The sequence below is a fragment of the Bos grunniens genome, chromosome 19, assembly GCF_055505025.1.
Source record: "Bos grunniens cultivar Pamir isolate PY7600 chromosome 19, Bosgru_T2T1.0, whole genome shotgun sequence".
Classification (NCBI taxonomy): domain Eukaryota; kingdom Metazoa; phylum Chordata; class Mammalia; order Artiodactyla; family Bovidae; genus Bos; species Bos grunniens.
In genome coordinates this window covers 22441656-22460448 of record NC_141183.1, presented here as the reverse complement: position 1 = coordinate 22460448, position 18793 = coordinate 22441656, and the positions used below count along the sequence as shown (strand labels likewise).

The 18793-nt window shown below is 40.6% G+C and overlaps 1 protein-coding gene across 1 annotated transcript; it reads right to left on the bottom strand.

Annotated features, from left to right (window-relative positions):
* Positions 1–7806: 7806 nt before the first annotated feature.
* KRT28 (keratin 28) lies at positions 7807–15816 on the bottom strand. Its single transcript, XM_086357762.1, has 8 exons — positions 15367–15816; positions 14783–14865; positions 13815–13971; positions 12449–12610; positions 12140–12265; positions 9115–9332; positions 8454–8509; positions 7807–8177 (listed from the first exon to the last, which is right to left on the bottom strand). The coding sequence occupies exons 1-8, from the start codon at positions 15814–15816 to the stop codon at positions 8035–8037; spliced, it is 1395 nt and encodes a 464-aa protein (XP_086213888.1). The 3' UTR covers positions 7807–8034.
* Between the last annotated feature and the right edge of the window lie 2977 nt (positions 15817–18793).

Sequence of the window (18793 nt, the reverse complement as noted above, 5' to 3'; positions counted from 1 at the left end):
GTGTTTCTTGGTGAACTCTGCTACCCATAGCAAAAAGTTATTTGTCAGCTCATCTGAAGTATTCATAATTAGGTATTTTTTTCTTAAATGAATGCCTTTACCCTAATGTGTCCATTTCTGTAGGTGGATAGTTGCCTTGGGGTTATTTGTTATCTCCAAAATGAGAAAGGGAGGAGTATTATCAAGATTATTATAGGGATGCATTTCAAATTTAGCATGAGTAATCCTTCCTGTCTTCCAGGCCTTAGGACTATAAAGTTCCTATAAGAATAAAATAGTGTGACACACAAGTTTCTTTTTCCCTTGCTCAAAGCAATAACTTTGCTTTTTCTCTAGTAAGTGAGCCATCATAGTCATGGTTTTCTATAGATAATCATGATCCTTTTGGATAGATCAAAAATAATTTCAAGAACCAGTGGGTTCATGGTACCAGAGGAAGAAGGCCAGGTACAAAATGAAAATTAAGGAATTAAATGGGCTTTTCTTTGAAGACAGATAGTCTTCTCTTGATTCTTATCCCTCCTGAGTTACATCTTTATTGGTTTTCTGTCTAAGCTCTTTTCTAACCAGGTTAAATAACAGTATTGGCATTTTTAGGGCAGTGAAACTGTTCTATGTGGTATTATGTTGGTGGATACATGTCGTTATACGTGCGTCAAAACCCATAGAATGTACAACACAAAGAACGAACCTTAATGAAATGGACTTCAGTTCAGTTCAGTCGCTCAGTCGTGTCCCATTCTTTGCGACCCCATGAATCGCAGCACGCCAGGCCTCCCTGCCCATCACCAACTCCCGGAGTTCACTCAGACTCACGTCCATCGAGTCAGTGATGCCATCCAGCCATCTCATCCTCTGTCGTCCCCTTTTCCTCCTGCCCCCAACCCCTCCCAGCATCAGAGTCTTTTCCAATGAGTCAACTCTTCGCATGAGGTGGCCAAAGTACTGGAGTTTCAGCTTTAGCATCATTCCTTCCAAAGAAATCCCAGGGCTGATCTCCTTCAGAATGGACTGGTTGGATCTCCTTGCAGTCCGAGGGACTCTCAAGAGTCTTCTCCAACACCACAGTTCAAAAGCATCAATTCTTCGGCGCTCAGTCTTCTTCACAGTCCGACTCTCACATCCATACATGACCACAGGAAAAACCATAGCTTTGACTAGACAGACCTTTGTTGGCAAAGTAATGTCTTTGCTTTTGAACATGCTATCTAGGTTCGTCATAACTTTCCTTCCAAGGAGTGTCTTAATTTCATGGCTGCAGTCACCATCTGTAGTGATTTTGGAGCCCCCAAAAATAAAGTCTGACATTGTTTCCACTGTTTCCCCATCTATTTGCCATGAAGTGATGGGAACAGATGCCATGATCTTCATTTTCTGAGTGTTGAGCTTTAAGCCAACTTTTTCACTCTCCTCTTTCACTTTCATCAAGAGGCTTTATAGTTCCTCTTCACGTTCTGCCATAAGGGTGGTGTCATCTGCATATCTGAGTTTATTGATATTTCTCCCGGCAATCTTGATTCCAGCTTGTGTTTCTTCCAGTCCAGCGTTTCTCATGATGTACCCTGCATATAAGTTAAATAAGCAGGGTGACAATAGACAGCCTTGACGTACTCCTTTTCCTATTTGGAACCAGTCTGTTGTTCCATGTCCAGTTCTAACTGTTGCTTCTTGACCTGCATACAGATTTCTCAAGAGGCAGATCAGGTGGTCTGGTATTCCCATCTCTTTCAGAATTTTCCACAGTTTATTGTGATCCACACAGTCAAAGGCTTTAGCATAGTTAATAATAATGGACTTAGTTAATAATAATATGTCAGTATTGGTCCATCAGTTGTTACCAGTGCTCCTCACTTAATGCAAGATGTTAATAATAGGGGAAGCTGTGGGGGAATGTGGGGGGAGAGATTGGGAGGAGTGGGTATGTGGAGACTAACAGTACTGGTTAACCTCTATGGGCCTCAGTTCCTTCATCTGTAAAATGAAGGGACTAGACTATGACCTGATATTCCTGTTCTATTTCAGGATTTCTTGTATTTTTACGTTTCTTCCTTTCATTATTTCTAGAAAAATTTTCTGCATTCGTTTCCTCCACTTTTCACTTTCTACTCACCCCTAAATTTTAATCTCGTCATTTTACTGAAACTTATCCCACAAAAATTACTAATTACCCTACATCTCAAATCCAGTCATCATTTTTCATATTTCTTCTCCTATACCCTCTTGGACACATTTGATACTGACCACCTGAGTCTTAACTGAGTCCTAAACGATTGCTTTCAAGAATGTAGCTACATCTCTGCTCCTTTTCTTTCTTCCACTCATAGATTCTGAAAGAATGGTCTAAAATGTGTCATTCTTTACAGTTTTATACTTGCACTTTTTTTTTCCTACCCTCTCTCCCTCAGTGATCTCATCCCTTCTTGCAGCTTTGGCTCTATGTGAATGGTTTCATATTCTCTAATGGCTTCTTCACCATTCTGGACACATTCCTTACTATGCCCATCAGACATTCCTACTTGGACGTTCTATCATGACTTTCAACTCAGTCACCTTGTCATCACACTTTGTTCTTTGGCATCCTTCTCTGTTATTTGTTGGTAGAATTACCCTGAGTCATCTCATGATTATTAAGAAAAATTATAATTGCTCTCATTTTATACCAGCTGTCTCCAGTAATTCAATAGGTACTATTGAATCTACTTCTGCAGTTTCTCTTGAAGAATTTTTCTCTTTTCCTTGTCTTTGTCACTATCATTTTCTTTCAGCTCAGTTATTAGAACCTTAATTGGAATTTTGGTTTCAAGTCTTTTTTCTTTCCATCATGGTCAGGAGGCCAAGACACCAGTCCTGAAGTACCACACCATTCATGTAATTGAAAGAACTTGGGCTGTTGAGTCAGATATGTCAGCATTCACATATCAGTTCTGCCATTTTTTCTAACTGTGGTACTAATGCAAAGTTCATTCTTCTTGAGCCTTCGTTTTTCATTACTAAGATGGAGCCATTACTTGTATTATTCAGAGACTACTGAATGGTAGCTAAATATGTTACGCAACTATGCTTGTCAATGATAGGTAGTCAATGAGTATTTCTTTCCTTCCTCTACTCTCTTTCAGTTTAAATCCATCAACCATAGGCTAGCTGAAGCTTCTTCTCTTGACATTTCAGACTCTTCTTCTACCTGCCTGACTTGTCCATTCTTTTATTTCATTCCTCCTTTCCCTCTCCTCCATTTTGTTCTTTGCTCCATGCTGTTTTCTCCATTTGAGATTATTTAAGATCTTGAGAGATCTTGTATTTGCCAAGAACTACTGACATCTCTTTCAATTATATAGATTGAAAATGAAGTTGATAAAAATATAAATTTTCATGAGCTAATAAGTGAATTTTCAGAAAAGCAAGCCACAAAAACATGCTGATCAATCAAGAAATCACTTTAATAAAGCATTAATTTATTGTATTACATAAAATTAGGACATCAAAAATGCTTTTTTGACTTGTAAGTTTCTGTTATTAAACATGTATCATTATTACCTCTACTATATAAGTAATGAAATGTTTTTAAAGAAAACTATTGATGCTTTAGTACTTCTAGCTGAACTTCTTCCTGAATTTGAGCAAGGAATATGACATTTTCATTTTGCATTGGGCCCTGTAAATTATGTAGCCAACTCTGGTTACTGGGGCCTTCTCTAGGGAAGCTGAAAAATCCTAGAGAAAAGAACTCAAGATACAGGTATTTGAGTGTTTCCCATAAAAGAAACTCACCTGACAACTGCCCTGGAATGAAATACACACATGTACACACAGAACTTTCAAATACTTAAGGCTTTCCTCTTGAAAATGAACAGAATTTCAAAGATCACTTTACACTGAAAAACACCACAATGTGAAAGACAAAGATTCAAAGAAAGAAGCAAAAAATAGCACTCTTGAAACAGATAATCAAAGAAGCTGAAGAAAAATTTTAAAAAGAAAATAATTATAATTAATATCCTTAGAAGTAACAAAATACTGCATATTTGAAATATGAATAGAATATCATCAAAGTTGAACTAGAGAGCAAAAGAAAGAGATCTTGGGATTAAAAGCTAACTCCCACAACCAAATGTCAACAGATTGGTTGGAAAATAAACTTTTAAAAATCTCCCCAACAGTAGAACAAAAAGATAAATGAAAAGATTAGAAAATGAAATGCTTGGTCTAAGAAGAACAGTCTTAAGGAGGCCTTCCTGAAACAGAGAAGGGAAAAGAATGAAGAAACTATTTTATAAAGAACCAAGTTTCTAAATGGAAAGAGACCACCAAGAACTATGAATAATAAATGAAAAAGAATTATGGCCAGGCACGTGCACAGACTATTTCAGAGAACCATGGAAGAAAAACAACATGTATCCAAAGATAAGGAAATCAGAATGGTTCGGGACTTCTAAACAGTCCTGGAAGCCATGATTCCAATGAAGAAAGCCTTCAAAATTCTAACTGAAAATGATATTAAACCTAAAATTCTCTACTTTGACAATTAATCATGAGTGAGGATGGAATAAAAATATTTTCAGACATAAAAAGTCAAAAAATTTATCTCTCTTGAACTTTGTCAGGAAGTCATTAGAGGGAAAAATGAACAAAAAACAGGAAAACTTAGGATCCAGAGAATGGGGTTCCAATACAAGAATGCATTGAACAAATTTCCCTGATGGTGTGTACAAGGTAAGTATGATATGTCTATAAGCAAGTAAGCAGAGTCTCTAACAACCCCAAGAGGCCAGGTTTCCCACTTAAATGGAACTTGCCTTAAATGTAGACAGAGGCAGTGGTATTCTAAGATACATGAATGCTCAAGGAACCCTATCATGTACTTCTTCTATTACATTCCTATATTAGCCAACTACTTCCTGAAAACAGTGAAATAGAAAGATAAGGTGACCCTGGGTCCTTTTCTGTCTTGCCTTACTTATCAGAAAGCCAGTGGTGAAGAATGTTGGTAGAATGTGAGCCTATAAAGTGAAATTTAAAAAATAGTTGAGTTTGTTTGATGCAGTGTTCCCACTGTTTTGATAAGAATAAAATGCATATGCATGTATGAGCTACAATATATGAGTTGTGGACTTCCCTGGTGGTCTTGAGGCTGAGACTTATGCTTCCACTGCAGTGGCCATGGGTTCCATCCCTGGTTAGGGAACTGAGAGCCCCCATGTCCTGTGGGGCGGATCAGCAAAAAAAAAAAAAGAAAGAATTGTGTAATTTCATTGACTGAATGTTCTTGTATTTGGATTTAAAACTGGCATTGCACAATATGAAACTGTAAAATTCATGCCAGTAGCTTAAATTTTTAATTTTTATATACTTAGGATGACATTGCTTCTCAGGCGGTGCTAGCGGTAAAGAACCTGCCTGCTAATGCAGGACACTTAAGAGATGCAGGTTCAATCCCTGGGTTGGGAAGATCCCCTGGAGGAGGGCATGCAATCCACTCCAGTATTCTTGCCTGGAAAATCCCATGGACAAGGGAGGCTGGCGGGCTACAGTCCATAGGGTCACAAAGAGCCGGACATGACTGAGTGACTTACCACACCTAATGACATTAAATGGCCAAAAAATCCTACTCCAAAACTATGATGTCAAGCGTATGAATGCAGAAGGAAAAAACACTTATTTTAGTGCCTTTAGTGACACTTTTTCCGCTGATTTTTGAACATAGGACCCTACATTTTCATTTTGCACTGAGCCCTGCAAGTTATGCAGCTGGCCCTATACATTGTGCTGTGCGTACTCAGTTGCTTAGTCATGTCTGACTCTTTGTGACCCCTTGAACTGTTGCCCGCCAGTCTCCTTTGTCCATGGAATTTTCCAGACAAGAATACTGGAGCGAGTTGCCATTTCCTCCTCCAGAGGATCTCCCCATCCAGGGATTGAACCTGTGTCTTCTGCATCTCCTGCATTGGCAGGCAGAGTCTTTACCCCTGAGCCATCTGGGAAGCCCATACATTGTAGCACTGGGAAATTATTTCCCCATCAATTTCTACTGTTTGCTTCATTTAGTGACCTTTGGCTCAAGGTTTTATAAATATCCTTTTTGCCCCTTCTTTGAACTCCCATATAACTGTTGGGTTGTTTGGTAGAATTGCTGCCCTCATTAAAGCTTCTCATTAGAATCAATCACTAATTTGAGAAATATGAGAGCTGTTCTTCCTTTGCAGAGTTTAAAATTTGTTGGGAATCTCTATCATACACTTTGATCGAGAAAGATAGAAAAATGTATTCATCAACCTCATGAAATTTTAAGTTCTAGAAGAGCTGCACGTGGGTTAAATCTGGCCCACCATATGTTTTTGTACAGTCCATGAGCTAAGAATGGTTTTTTATGTTTAAATGGTTGAAAAAAAATCAAAAGAAGGACAAATATTTTTTGACATGTCAAAATTATTGGCCATTCAAATTTCAGTGTCTATAACTAAAGTTTTATTGGAAGGTAGTCATGCTTATTTTCTTATCTATTGTTTAGGCTGCTTTCTATTTCAGTGAATGAGTTGAGTAGACATTGAAATAGAGAACTTATGGCCTGCAAAGCTTAAAATATTTACTATTTGGGCCAAATATTTTAGAGAAGAAGCTTGCCAACCTCTACTCTAGAAAAGAGTCATTGGCATGAGATTCTTTGCTGTAGATCTTTTGAGATTATCCTGATTATGGAGAACGGTATCCTGATAAGTATCCAGATCTCCAAATGAGTTTGAGATAGGCTCAGAAGGCAATGGCACCCCACTCCAGTACTCTTGCCTGGAAAATCCCGTGGACCGAGGAGCCTGGTAGGCTGCAGTCCATGGGGTCGCTAAGAGTCGGACACGACTGAGTGACTTCACTTTCACTTTTCACTTTCATGCATTGGAGAAGGAAATGGCAATCCACTCCAGTGTTCTTGCCTGGAGAATCCCCGGGATGGCAGAGCCTGGTGGGCTGCCGTCTATGGGGTCGCACAGAGTCGGACACGACTGAAGCGACTTAGCAGCAGCAGCAGCAGCAGCAGCATAGGTGAAACACCAGGAATGCGCCATCTAGAGGTGGAAGTTTTCAATCAGAGGAGAATTTCTAAAATTTTCCAGATTGCTTCAGTTCAGTTGCAGTTCAGTCGCTGGCTTAGTTGTGTTTGCCTCTTTGCGACCCCATGGACTGCAGCACACCAGGCCTCCCTGTCCATCACCAGCTCCTGGAATTTACTCAAACTCATGTCCATTGAGTCGGTGATGCCATCCAACCATCTCATCCTCTGATGTCCCCTTCTCCCGCCTTCAATCTTTCCCAGCATCAGGGTCTTTTCCAATGAGTCATTTCTTTGCATCAAGTGGCCAAAGTATTGGAGTTTCAGCTTCAGCATCAGTCCTTCCAATGCATATTCAGGACTGATTTCCTTCCAGATTGCCTGCTCATGTAAAAATGATTTAAGGACTATGCCTGCTTCCCTAGTACCTCAGCATTAAGAGTCGACCTGCAATGCAGGAGACATGAGTTCGATCCCTGGATCAGGAAGATGCCCTGGAGAAGGAGATGGCAACCCACTCTGGTATTCTTGCCTGGAAAATCCCATGGGCAGAGGAGCCTGGCAGGTAATAATCCAGTCCATGGGGTCGTAAGAGTTGGACGTGACTTCGTGACTCAACAACAACAACAAAGATTATGCCTAGTGAATGTTTAATATTTAAATGCCATGTGGTATTGACTATTATATAAAGCTAGGGTAAAAGGAAGTTAAAATATATTCCATAAATGTTTCCCTATGAATTAGACATGGAAAAAATAACTCAATTATTTATTTGTCATGAGTGAATGGACATAAGCGCACATCTACTTTTTTATTTATTTGAAAACAAACACCCAACTTTCTATAAAAAGGTAACTAAGACAACAGGATTATTTTTTTCTTGGTAAGTAACTAATCTTTAAGGGTAGAAAGTGTTTTTATTATCTCCTTGATATTTAGAATAATGAAGTTTTGCAGGATCTTTCCCCAAATGATTCTTTTCTCAAAAGTGACAACTAGAAGGGAACTCTTTGTTCTGTCTTGCCATTGGTCATTTTAGATGTCTTTTCTTCAATGGACTGAACCCTCGATGAAAGAACTTTACCACGTTGATCTATCTCTTCAACCACCGTCTTTACCAGTGTGGTTCTGGATAAATCTAGAAATAAAACATATGCAATACACATATTCAACTTAAAATATTACATGACAAAGAATTCCACTGTCGTAATATAATATGTCTGTTTTTGTTGAGGGAGTTAAGTACTGGTTTATAATAATTGTTTGGGATAGTTGTATCCACTCGACAGGATACTTTAAGCTCAGAGCACGTTAGTTAAAATTACTTAAATATAGACAGGCTGTTGCCATAGTGTATGATTGTCATTAATGTAAAAATATTTGCTGAAATAGAAGGAAAACTAGATTTTATTACCTTTAGATGAACTTCCCGGGCTTCCTGATCCAAAGCCCTTTGATTTAGAGCATGAGCTGTTAAAAAAAGATCCAGCTTATTCTGTAATATTTGTTCATCACTTCATAAATATTCATTGAGTCAAGGGATGAACATAAATGCAAGCAAACTTTGTAGGCCCAAAACAGATTTTTATTTTCTAAAGAGGAAAATATTAAAAATTTTAGTTATCTAAATCTAACATTTAGATAACTAAATGTTATTTAAAGAGAGGATATAAAACAATCTTGTTTACATTTGATTTTTTTAAAACACAAGAATTAAAAACTTAAGGAAAAAGTATACATTTTACATACAGATCCTGGGGGGTTGTAAAGAGTACATTTATTTCAGGACAACAGTGATGTTAGGAATGAACTGAAAGGTGGATACAGCTTGAAACCCACAAGGATTAAAAGGATAACAAATGGAGACTTCTGCAGGGATGACTGGGATCACCCAGGGCAGATGAAGATGCGGCTGTGATGTACAAAGTATGGAAGAGGGGACAGTTGAGGCAAGAGATGGCCTTGCTTTTCTGCAGTGGGAAGGAAGTGGAGAGGCTTGGAGGCATGGAAGGGAATGACTGTCTATGCTTGTGGCTTGAAATGGTAGAACTGAATTTTCTAATGGCATTACTTACTTTCTGTCTCCATCTATCAGGCGGCAGTAGGTCTCGATTTCTTTTTCTAGGTGGACCTTGATGTCCAGGAGCTGCTCATACTCCAGTTTCTGGCCCTCGGTCTCGGTCCTGACCTGGTGCAGCTGCTCCTCCAGGGCTCCGATCTGAGCCTGGATCTGGGCCAGCTGGGCACAGTAGTTGCCCTCCGTCTCCATCAAGGAGCACTCCAGGGAGTGTTTCTGAGGACGTAAAAGATGTCACAACAAGGGATGAAGGAGGACCACTTGGAGGACACGTGGACTAGTGTTTCTCAGCAAAGGGTGGTACTGCTCCCTAGATGAGCTTTGGAAATCTGAGGCACTTGTCACAGTTAAACAGGAGGTGGAGAGAAAGGGGAAGTGAGTGGCGTTTACTGGGTTGGGGGGCCAGGCCCGATGGATGTCCCTGGCATGAGATACCTGACCCACGGATTTCTGATTGTTCCAGCAGACATTCACATATTTGGATATGATTACATATAACAATCAATCTTTATATGAAAACACGTTTGGGGGGGTACCATACCTGTGGCGGATTCATTTTGATATCTGGCAAAACTAATACAATTTGTAAAGTTTAAAAATAAAATAAAATTAAAAAAAAAAGAAATCAATCTTATTTTGAAATCTTTCAATTTTATTTTGAGATCGTATTGAGTTGCCTGTTGTTTTTCAATCTTATTCTGCTACTGTCTCCAAAGATCTACCCCACTGCTGTTCCAATGCTTTTTGTGCTGCTGTTTCTTTTTCTAATTCATCCTTGATTTTCTATCATCAGTCAAAGGCCTTTTAATAAGCACTTGAGATTGTGTGAATGCCCTCACACGGGTGGGATTTCAAGACAAGAGATATATTTCCTAATCCAGGACAGGTCATTATTTCAATGCTACTCTTGTGAATATTATACCTCCTCATTTCCACTTGCATAGTCTGTAATTTGTCTTGTCATGTAATCTCTACTTTAATTAATATAATTTTCCTCTTTCTATTATCGTATCACATCCGGGTGGTTATTACATCTCTTGATATTAGTTATTACCTCCCTGTACACTCCTATTTCCACTCTTTCATTTTCTCTGTATTCTTGTGTGGACCAACTCCCAATCTTATGTTGTTTAAAATGAAACTTATCCATGAAAAGAAGGTGTCAGCCTCAGTCTGTTTCATTACAGGGTAGTTGGGCCCAAGTGTTTACATATTAAATATATATTATTTTAAAACTTCTATTTTTCCTCTTGATTGCTGTTACGGCATGACACTGGTTTTAAAAGTCTTTTGTGTGTTGTTAAATACATTATCTCTTGACTCCATTTTTAGGATTATAAAGAGGGAGTTGCAAAAGATTCATTATTAAACAGGAGTCTCAGGGAGCTAAGAAGCACTGCCTTTGATAAACAGGCTGACCAGTACATCACACGGGTGGGTCTGGGCTATCCAGGGAAAAGAAGTGGAAGGTGAACAGGTTGGTAATAGGACACTGAGGTGACAAGTGGCAGATATCAGGGAGGTGCGTGCTCAGGTGTTTAAAACTTGAATTTCCCTGATAAAGTGTTCTCATATGATACTCCTTGTCAGGATTGTTAATACTGTCCTAAATCAGACCAGACCATAGGCATCTCTATCTTACATCTTCCTACTGTAAAGGTTGGCTTGTAAATGAGGAGACAGGTAAGGATGAACTTAGAAGTTTGTACATCACAGGAAGCATGTGAAGCATTGAGATATCATATTTAGACAACTCCCAGCATGTTCACAGTTTGTGTTCCAAACTATAGAAATCATCTGACCACAAAGAATCTCAGGAATGGATTCTATTATTTGGTTATGTTGGAAGTTAAGATGGGCTTTTTTTAATGGATTATTTCATGAGCCCAAACTACAGGACTATTGGCTGCACGGAATCTAGCTACTTTCTAATATCATTACTTCTCTGTGAAAGTGCTTAAAATTCTGCTCTGGGAACTCAGGAATTTATTTCCTTCAGCGCAGCTCCAAAATGAGAGGGAGGATTTGTGTTCAGGAACACGGCAGCAGGATAGGTCCTCAGGTTCTAGTTGCAGGAAAGAAGGGAATGGGGAAGAGAGGAGGGTTCCAGGGGCCCAAAGTAGAAGGGAGGAGGGTCTTGGGGACCAGCCAGCAGTGGTGATGAAGGTGAAGGAGGAGAGGGGCACACTTGTTCAGATGGGGTTAGCGAGTGGTAAAGTTTCTAATCTAAATATGATATGGTAAGAAGGCCCTGGCCTTTTTTAGGGTGTCTACATCAAATCAGTCTTCCTATTGTTTTGAGTATCTTTTCCTTCTCTGCTTACTGTTCTCATTTGTATAATAGTGGCTATTTGTGTCAACCTGGTGTCCTCAGGGGGCATGAAACCTCTGATGAGGACAGGAACCCCTAGACCACCACATGTGCCAAAGTTCTCAAAACCAAGCCTTTTGAATGCTGCCAGCAGACACTGGAGAAGAGAAGCCGTTTTCCTCCTGGGCTATGTCCATGGAAATATTTGAAGTAATTGGCAGTAAGTGCCAGAGAAGGCTGAATGCCAAGCCTTTTGGGGTGTGTTGGGTTGGGATGTCTCCCCTGGATGCCCTGAGGCTGAAGAGGCTAACAGTCCTCACATGGAATCAGATGTGTCCCCTTCTTTGCCTGGTGGGAAGCACAGTGTGGCCTTTAACAGGATTTCAGCAGTGTTAGGAGATGCTGGTGATACCAGCTCTGCTTTGCCTGACAGCCTGACACAAGCTTGCCACGTGTCAGGTGGACCAATGCCGCTGTTGTTTGCTTTGCATCCAGCTGAAGAAAGGACCGATTTCGGGAAGTGGGCACTGAGCAGGGGCGGGAAGGAAACTTCAGAGACCTCAGGGAGGAAGCAGTGCTGTGTGTCTCTGAGCGTCTCGGCGGGGTCTGTCCTCCTCTCTCCACTAAGTATTTGGAGGTGAAGTTGTAACCGGGGGACTGGGAAGAAGTTCAGTTAGACTTTTTAGCGTCACTGACCTGCGCTCTCACCTACCGTCGCCAGGAGGGACTGCAGCTCTATGTCCAGGGTCTGCACCGTGCGCTTCATTTCTGTGAGCTCGCCCCGGGCAGAGGAGGCCGCGCCCGCGTCGTCAGAGATCTGCTGCTGCAGGCTGGCGCTCTGCAAGGCCCGGCGCCCAGGAGTTAGCGGGTCTGAGCTTGCCAGGGGGTGGGTGGGTGCGTGGGGAGGGGGGCGGGTGGTCAGGGGGGTGAGGGGGTGGGGTGGAGGGATGCAGGGTGACGGGTGTTGGGGTAGGGTGTGGCGAGGGTGGCTACCGGCCGGGCTGGGCTGGGCATCCCTCACCTTTTCGTTGAACCAGGCCTCGGCGTCCCTGCGGTTCTGCTCGGCCAGGTCTTCGTACTCGGCCCGCATGTTGTTCAGCAGAAGCGTGAGGTCCACGCCGGGCGCCGCGTTCATCTCCACGTTCACGTTGCCTCCGGCCACGCACTGCAGAGCCTTCACCTCCTGCGGGGAGACGTTGACTGTGGCCTGAGGGCGGTGTGTGCTCACCTGCGCTCTTGTTCCTTTTTTAGATGGTCTCAGTTTGTGACTTAAATTCGAATTGTCTAAGTTAAGGCACGAATTATTTTTTTTTTTTAAGTTGACTTATTCGATCAGTAGTCATGCCAATCATCTATTTACTTCGTTATTTGTTAAGACAGCCACAACCAACACCACAACATCCAGAGAGGTGTTTTATCGTTTTGAGTGAGAAGTGGGTACAAAGATCAGAGAGTTCTTAAATTATTTTTTCCTTTATTTAAAAAAAAATTTTTTTTATTATACTTGATTTACAATGTTGTGTTAGTTTCACCTGTACAGCAAAATGATCCATATATATGTATATCTATTCATTTTCATATTCTTTTCCATTATAGATAATGTTATTACAAGATACTGAATGTAGGGAATTCCCTGGCAGTCCAGTGGTTAGGACCCAGCTTCCATTGCAGAAGGCATGAGTTGGATCCCCCTGGTTGGGAAACTAAGAGCCCACATACCATGGGGTGCAGCAAAAAAAAAAAAAAAAAAAAAGATATTGAATATAGTTTCCTGTGCGGTGCAGTAGGATCTTGTTGTTTATGTTATGTATAGTAGTTTGCATCAAGCATATAATTCTCAGTTACATGTCAGTGAGAGTGCTTGTTGATGGGACCAGAGCAGAGTGGAAGAACAAATAAAAGTCCCTGCCCTCTTGGAACTCTCACCTTAAGGACAGTAGCTCTCACTTGAGCACTTGTTATATGCCAGACATTGTTCTAAAGCAGTTTAGGGATATGAATGTCTCTAACTGGTAGGTACTATTATCAGACTTAATTTACAGATTGGGAAATGGAGGCACAGAGAGGTTAAACTATTTGCCCAAGATACTTAATACCTGAAAGGACTGAGATTTGAACATTCCTGGATTTGGACATGGTAGAGAAAAGTAATGTATTAATTTCCTAAGGTTAGGCTGTGACAGCCAGAAAATTGAAGGATACAGATCAAAGTGTTAACCCTGTATTATCTTGGGGGATGAGATTAGAAGGGCAGAGCGGGAGACATGGAATTCTTTGTTTTATATGCCTTGGCACTGTTTGAATTATTATAAGGAACATGAGTTACTATTGTCATTTAGTCTTCACCCCCAAGTATTTAAAATAACTAGAGCTAAATCTTCCCCTACCTCTTCATGATTCTTCTTGAGATAGGTCATCTCTTCACTCAGGGATTCATACTGCAGTTCCTGGTCAGTCCTGCAGAGCGTCAGTTCATCCAGGACTCGCCGTAACCCATTGATGTCAGCCTCTGTGTTTTGGTGAAGGGCGAGCTCATTTTCATACCTTGGGAGACATTCAGTGAATCTCAGCACCAAGTAGACTAGCTCAAGAGACCAAAAAATAAAATCTGCTTTACTCAACTGCTCAACTGCTTTTAAGTGAAAGTTAGAAATGAAATCAGGTCTCTAAATATTATAAATGTGTACAAAGAAAGTCCTCCTCCACTCCTCTCACACAATTCTGTGCAGAATAATCAGCATGAATATCTGGTCATGCAAATTCCAATAGCATATCCCAATTAAGTATAAATAGACCTTTTCAGAATTTTATTGAAGTTAAAAGTAAAAATTGTAAATTGGTCAATTAAAACAAATATTTACATTTACTTTGTACTTGACACTATTTTAGGCAGGCCTAGAAATACAGTGATATTTTGGCTCAAGAATGTCATAAATATGTAAAAATGTGAGTCTAGCTGATTGTAATCTTAAAACATGCTTTGTATTGCATTTTGTTGTAGCTTTGTTACGTGTTACTTCCTTTAATCTCGTAGGTTATAGCTTGCTCTGTGTGTGCGTGCTAAGTCACTTCAGTTGTGTCCGACTCTACCCAACTCTATGGACTTTAGCCCACCAGGCTCCTCTGTCCAATGGGACTCTCCAGGCAAGAATTCCAGAGTGGGTTGTCATGCCCTTCTCCAGTCGGGATCAAACCTGTGTGTCTCATGTCTTCTGCACTGGCGGGCAGGTTCTTTACCACTAGCGCCACCTGGGAAGCCCATAGCTTGTTCTACTTGGGGTGAAATTGAAATTTTATATAACACCTTAAGTGGACTAGAACCATGTTCTAGGTGTGATTATTTTATATATCCTACTTTAGCCGGAAATCGTCAGCAGCCAGTCTGGCATTATCAATCTGCAGAATGACATTAGCATTTGCCGTAGTGGAAGAGATGATCTGGAAGAAATCAGGAGAACACAACCAGTAAGTCTGCTCTAACAACCTATTATTTCAGGAAACAAACAAGCACACAAACAAAAAACATTGCACAATCAACCTTGGTATAAAAAAATCTCACTTCCTTATGTAATAACCAAGAAGGTTTAAAATTTTATTTTTAAAAATTACAAATATGGTTTTACTTTTTTCCATATAACTTTGACTGTAGTACTTCTTTATTAATGAATATATCTCCAAATAAGCAATAATGGAACTAGTAACATTTACGTTGCATAGACATTCATGAATCAAAGTGCCTGTTTTTAGCTAATAGGAAGAATTATGTTTCAACATAGATAATAAATATGATATAAATGATACATAACAGTTCTGAAGCATTTCCTGTTCTACTTCTATGTCATTTGCTAGATCATTCTTAGTTTTAAATTTCTTAAATTTCTTTAAATTAAACTAAAAATTCTTAGTTAATTTTTAATAAACTAATTAATAAATTCTCACCTTATTCTTAAGATCTTCGATTGTTAAGTGATATCTGCTGTAGTCATGATCAAGTCCATGGCAAGATCCAGGACCATGTTTTTCATACCAACTCTTGATTTTTCTCTCTAGTTCAGCATTTGCCTCCTCCAGAGCTCGCACGTTATCCAGGTAGGATGCCAAGCGGTCATTAAGATTCTGCATGGTCACCTTCTCATTCCCAGAGAAGAGTCCCCCTTCACTTCCAGCAAAGCCAACACAGGTACCACTTCCTGGGATACCACCAGCATGGTCCCCACCAGGAAGACTGCCCAAGCCGCCTCCCAAAGCATAGGAAAATCCACATCCAGCACCAGAGTTGCCATACACATTGCTACCTGCAAAGCCTGTGCCTCCACTGGATGGTCTGACAGATTCAGTTCCAGACCGTAGGCAAATATGCCTGGACCCGCTAGAGAATCGGAGAGACATGGCAGTATGAGAAATGGTCACCTTGTCTGTGGAGAGCCGTAACTTCAGAGGAGAACAGAATATTGTGTGCTGATGGCTTCTTTGGGCTTTTATACACATTGGGGGGTGTCTCTATTTGAGTTATACATGCCAAAAGGAAAAAAGGCATCATTCATATTAGCATGAAATTATGTATAATTGGGTGATTTTGGGGGCTAAATTAATGTCTACCATCCTGGGTTGTTGCTTCAGGATATTTGTTATCTTACATATAATAGGGTTCATTCTATATTAAGTTCATTATTTTAACTTATAATTTTGGGTGAGTAATCCTTTACTTTCATCTAGACCCTAAGACTATACCATTATTATTTGACACAGGTTATTATAAAGTTTTAAAAGTTAAGATTGTGATAGGGTACCATCAGCTACAGTAGGGTCTTAATTACCAGAGAGATATATTGATATAAAGAACCATTAGCTATAGAAACACATATTTTATCCCACCACAGCAAGAAACCTTGTGTTGTTTTTAAAAAATATATGATCCTACTAACTTCTCTTGTCTTACTGTGATGATTACATCTATTCGTTACCTTGAACAATAACCTAAATATTGACTGATTCCTTTATTTAAAATGTATAACTACTACATTTGTTAGTCAATACTAAGTGTAAAAATAAAGACTTGATGCTAAATAAATGCAGAGATTGAAAAATGCATAGTTACAATCTTTGAGAAATGTATGGTCAGGATCAGATAGGGGCTGGATCATGTTTAGCTGTCTGTATTAAAGACTTTGAAATGAATCATAAGTAAAAAGCAGGGGGCAACACAATCAGGTTGAAATGAAAAATAAGGCCAGTTACAAGGCTAGGACAATGGTTCAGGTGGAAAGGATGAAGGTAGTAGGATGGAAAGAAGTTGAAAGGATATGGTCGTTGATTGAATTTGGAGAACAAGGAATAAGAATTAGGGATGGCTCTTAGGTAATTCGGAGAAGGCAATGGCAGCCCGCTCCAGCACTCTTGCCTGGAAAATTCCATGGACGGAGGAGCCTGGTGGGCTGCAGTCCATGGGGTCGCTAGGAGTCAGACACAAAAACTGAGCGTCTTCACTTTTGCTTTTCACTTTCATGCATTGGAGAAGGAAATGGCAACCCACTCCGGTGTTCTTGCCTGGAGAATCCCAGGGACGGGGGAGCCTGGTGGGCTGCCGTTTATGGGGTTGCACAGAGTCGGACATGACTGAAGCGACTTAGCAGCATCAGTAGCAGCAGCAGCTTAGGTAATTGCTTTCAGATGCTGGGAATCCTATAATACTGACTGAGATAGGAAACATAGGAGAAGGAAGATACTAGGGTTAGCTTTGGTCCAGCTGAGTTTTAGGAGTTGGTGGAATGTCTCATATGAAGATAGGAAGTGTGAATGTTTAGAATAAGTACCTGGAATGGGGAAAAATGCCTGACTAGCAACAAGTGAAGGGATTGTCAGGAAGAAATGAAGGACCAGCTCTCATTTGTAATGACATTTAAATGCATATTTGGAAGTTATCTTCATGTAGGAGGAGAGAAGATGATCGGCTGATGGGCATTTGGGGTTTGAAGACAGGCTCAGAAGAAAGAAAAAAATAGCAAAGAAGTTTCTGGTGTTCTTGAGAAAACAGTTGAGGTGATTGACCACAGTTTGTGCATGCTCAGTTGTGTCCCAACTCTTTTATGACCCCATGGACGTAGCCCACCAGGCTCCTCTGTCCTTGGGATTTTCCGGGCAAGAATATTGGAGTGGGTTGCCATTTCTTCCTCCAGGGGAATCTTCCTGACCCAGGGATCAAACCCCCATCTCCTGCATCTCCTGCATTGGCAGGTAGATTCTTTACTACTCAGCCACCTGGGAAGCCTGTGATTGACCATATGTAAAGAAGGAAGTAAGACTAGAGGAAGAGATACACTGAACAAAGACAAAGATTGAGTCATTGGGCACTTTTTTGAGGATATACAGCAGGTGGAGTGGGCAGGAGATTGACAGAGATGAAGGATGGTGGGTTAAAGTTGGACAGTGGAAGCCAGAGTTTAGAATTCTAATTGAGCTATAACCCCAGATCTTGATAAAGTTTAGTGAATAGCTATGGGGCCTGGACCCAACAATCGCTGGAATAAGAGGTTAGAAATGGACTGACACTGAAGTCTTGGAGTAGGAATTCAACTGGAGTGTTAGATGAGCCATCTATATAGCCAGGAAGTCTCCTATGATGGCAGGAGATGAAGAGAAGTGGATCGTGAACCAGGTGCCGAAGTCCTTGGATGGTGGAAGGGTGTGGTGGTGGTGGTGGGGGGGGGTAACTGGATAGCATCAGCCTCAAAAGAAGAATTTTAGCTTAAGAATGAAATGACAGGAAGCTGGATGTGGCATTGGGTATATAGAGAATATGGATTCTGCCTTGAAGTCTATATGTTAGATATGTGGAAGTGGAGTTGGGAGGGGATGAGGAGAGAGGTGGAAGGGAAATGGAGGAGAGGAGAGAGAAAGGAGAGGGTTGGGAAGTAGACGAAATGAATGATCAGTTTCCAATAGAAAAAGTTTCTGGGCGAATTCAGGAGAAAGACACATTAAGTGTAATATTATAAAAAATCTTTTCAGTTGAACCCTTCTGCAAGGAAACCTGCAGAAAAGGTTTAGAGAGTTGTCAAAATGTGGATAAAAAGACTTTCCATCTCTTTGTGTTGACATACTAAAGGAGACTTGGCTCAGTACAATGCCCTGTAAATGAAAAGCTGTCAACGAAGGATAGCTTTATTGTTGTGGTTGTGTTATAAGCTGGTGTGGACAGTCTGGGGAGGTCAAGCTGAGATGGAAGCAGAGGTGGGCAAGAAATGACCTGAGAAGCCTCCTCTTGAGGCTTTGGTGGGAGAGTGGGGTGAAGGAAGAAGAGAGGACGGGAGAAGGAGGGACTTGGTTGGGATTGACTGGGTCCAGTTCTGTGGCAGAGAGAAGAATG

Coding starts and splice junctions, on each gene's coding strand:
- KRT28 (XM_086357762.1), bottom strand. CDS start 15,816: ATGTCTCTCCGATTCTCTAGCGGGTCCAGGCATATTTGCCTACGGTCT. Junction 12,266..12,448: donor AGGCCTGGTTCAACGAAAAG/GTGAGGGATGCC, acceptor CGGGCCTTGCAG/AGCGCCAGCCTGCAGCAGCA. Junction 9,333..12,139: donor TGCAGTCCCTCCTGGCGACG/GTAGGTGAGAGC, acceptor TTACGTCCTCAG/AAACACTCCCTGGAGTGCTC.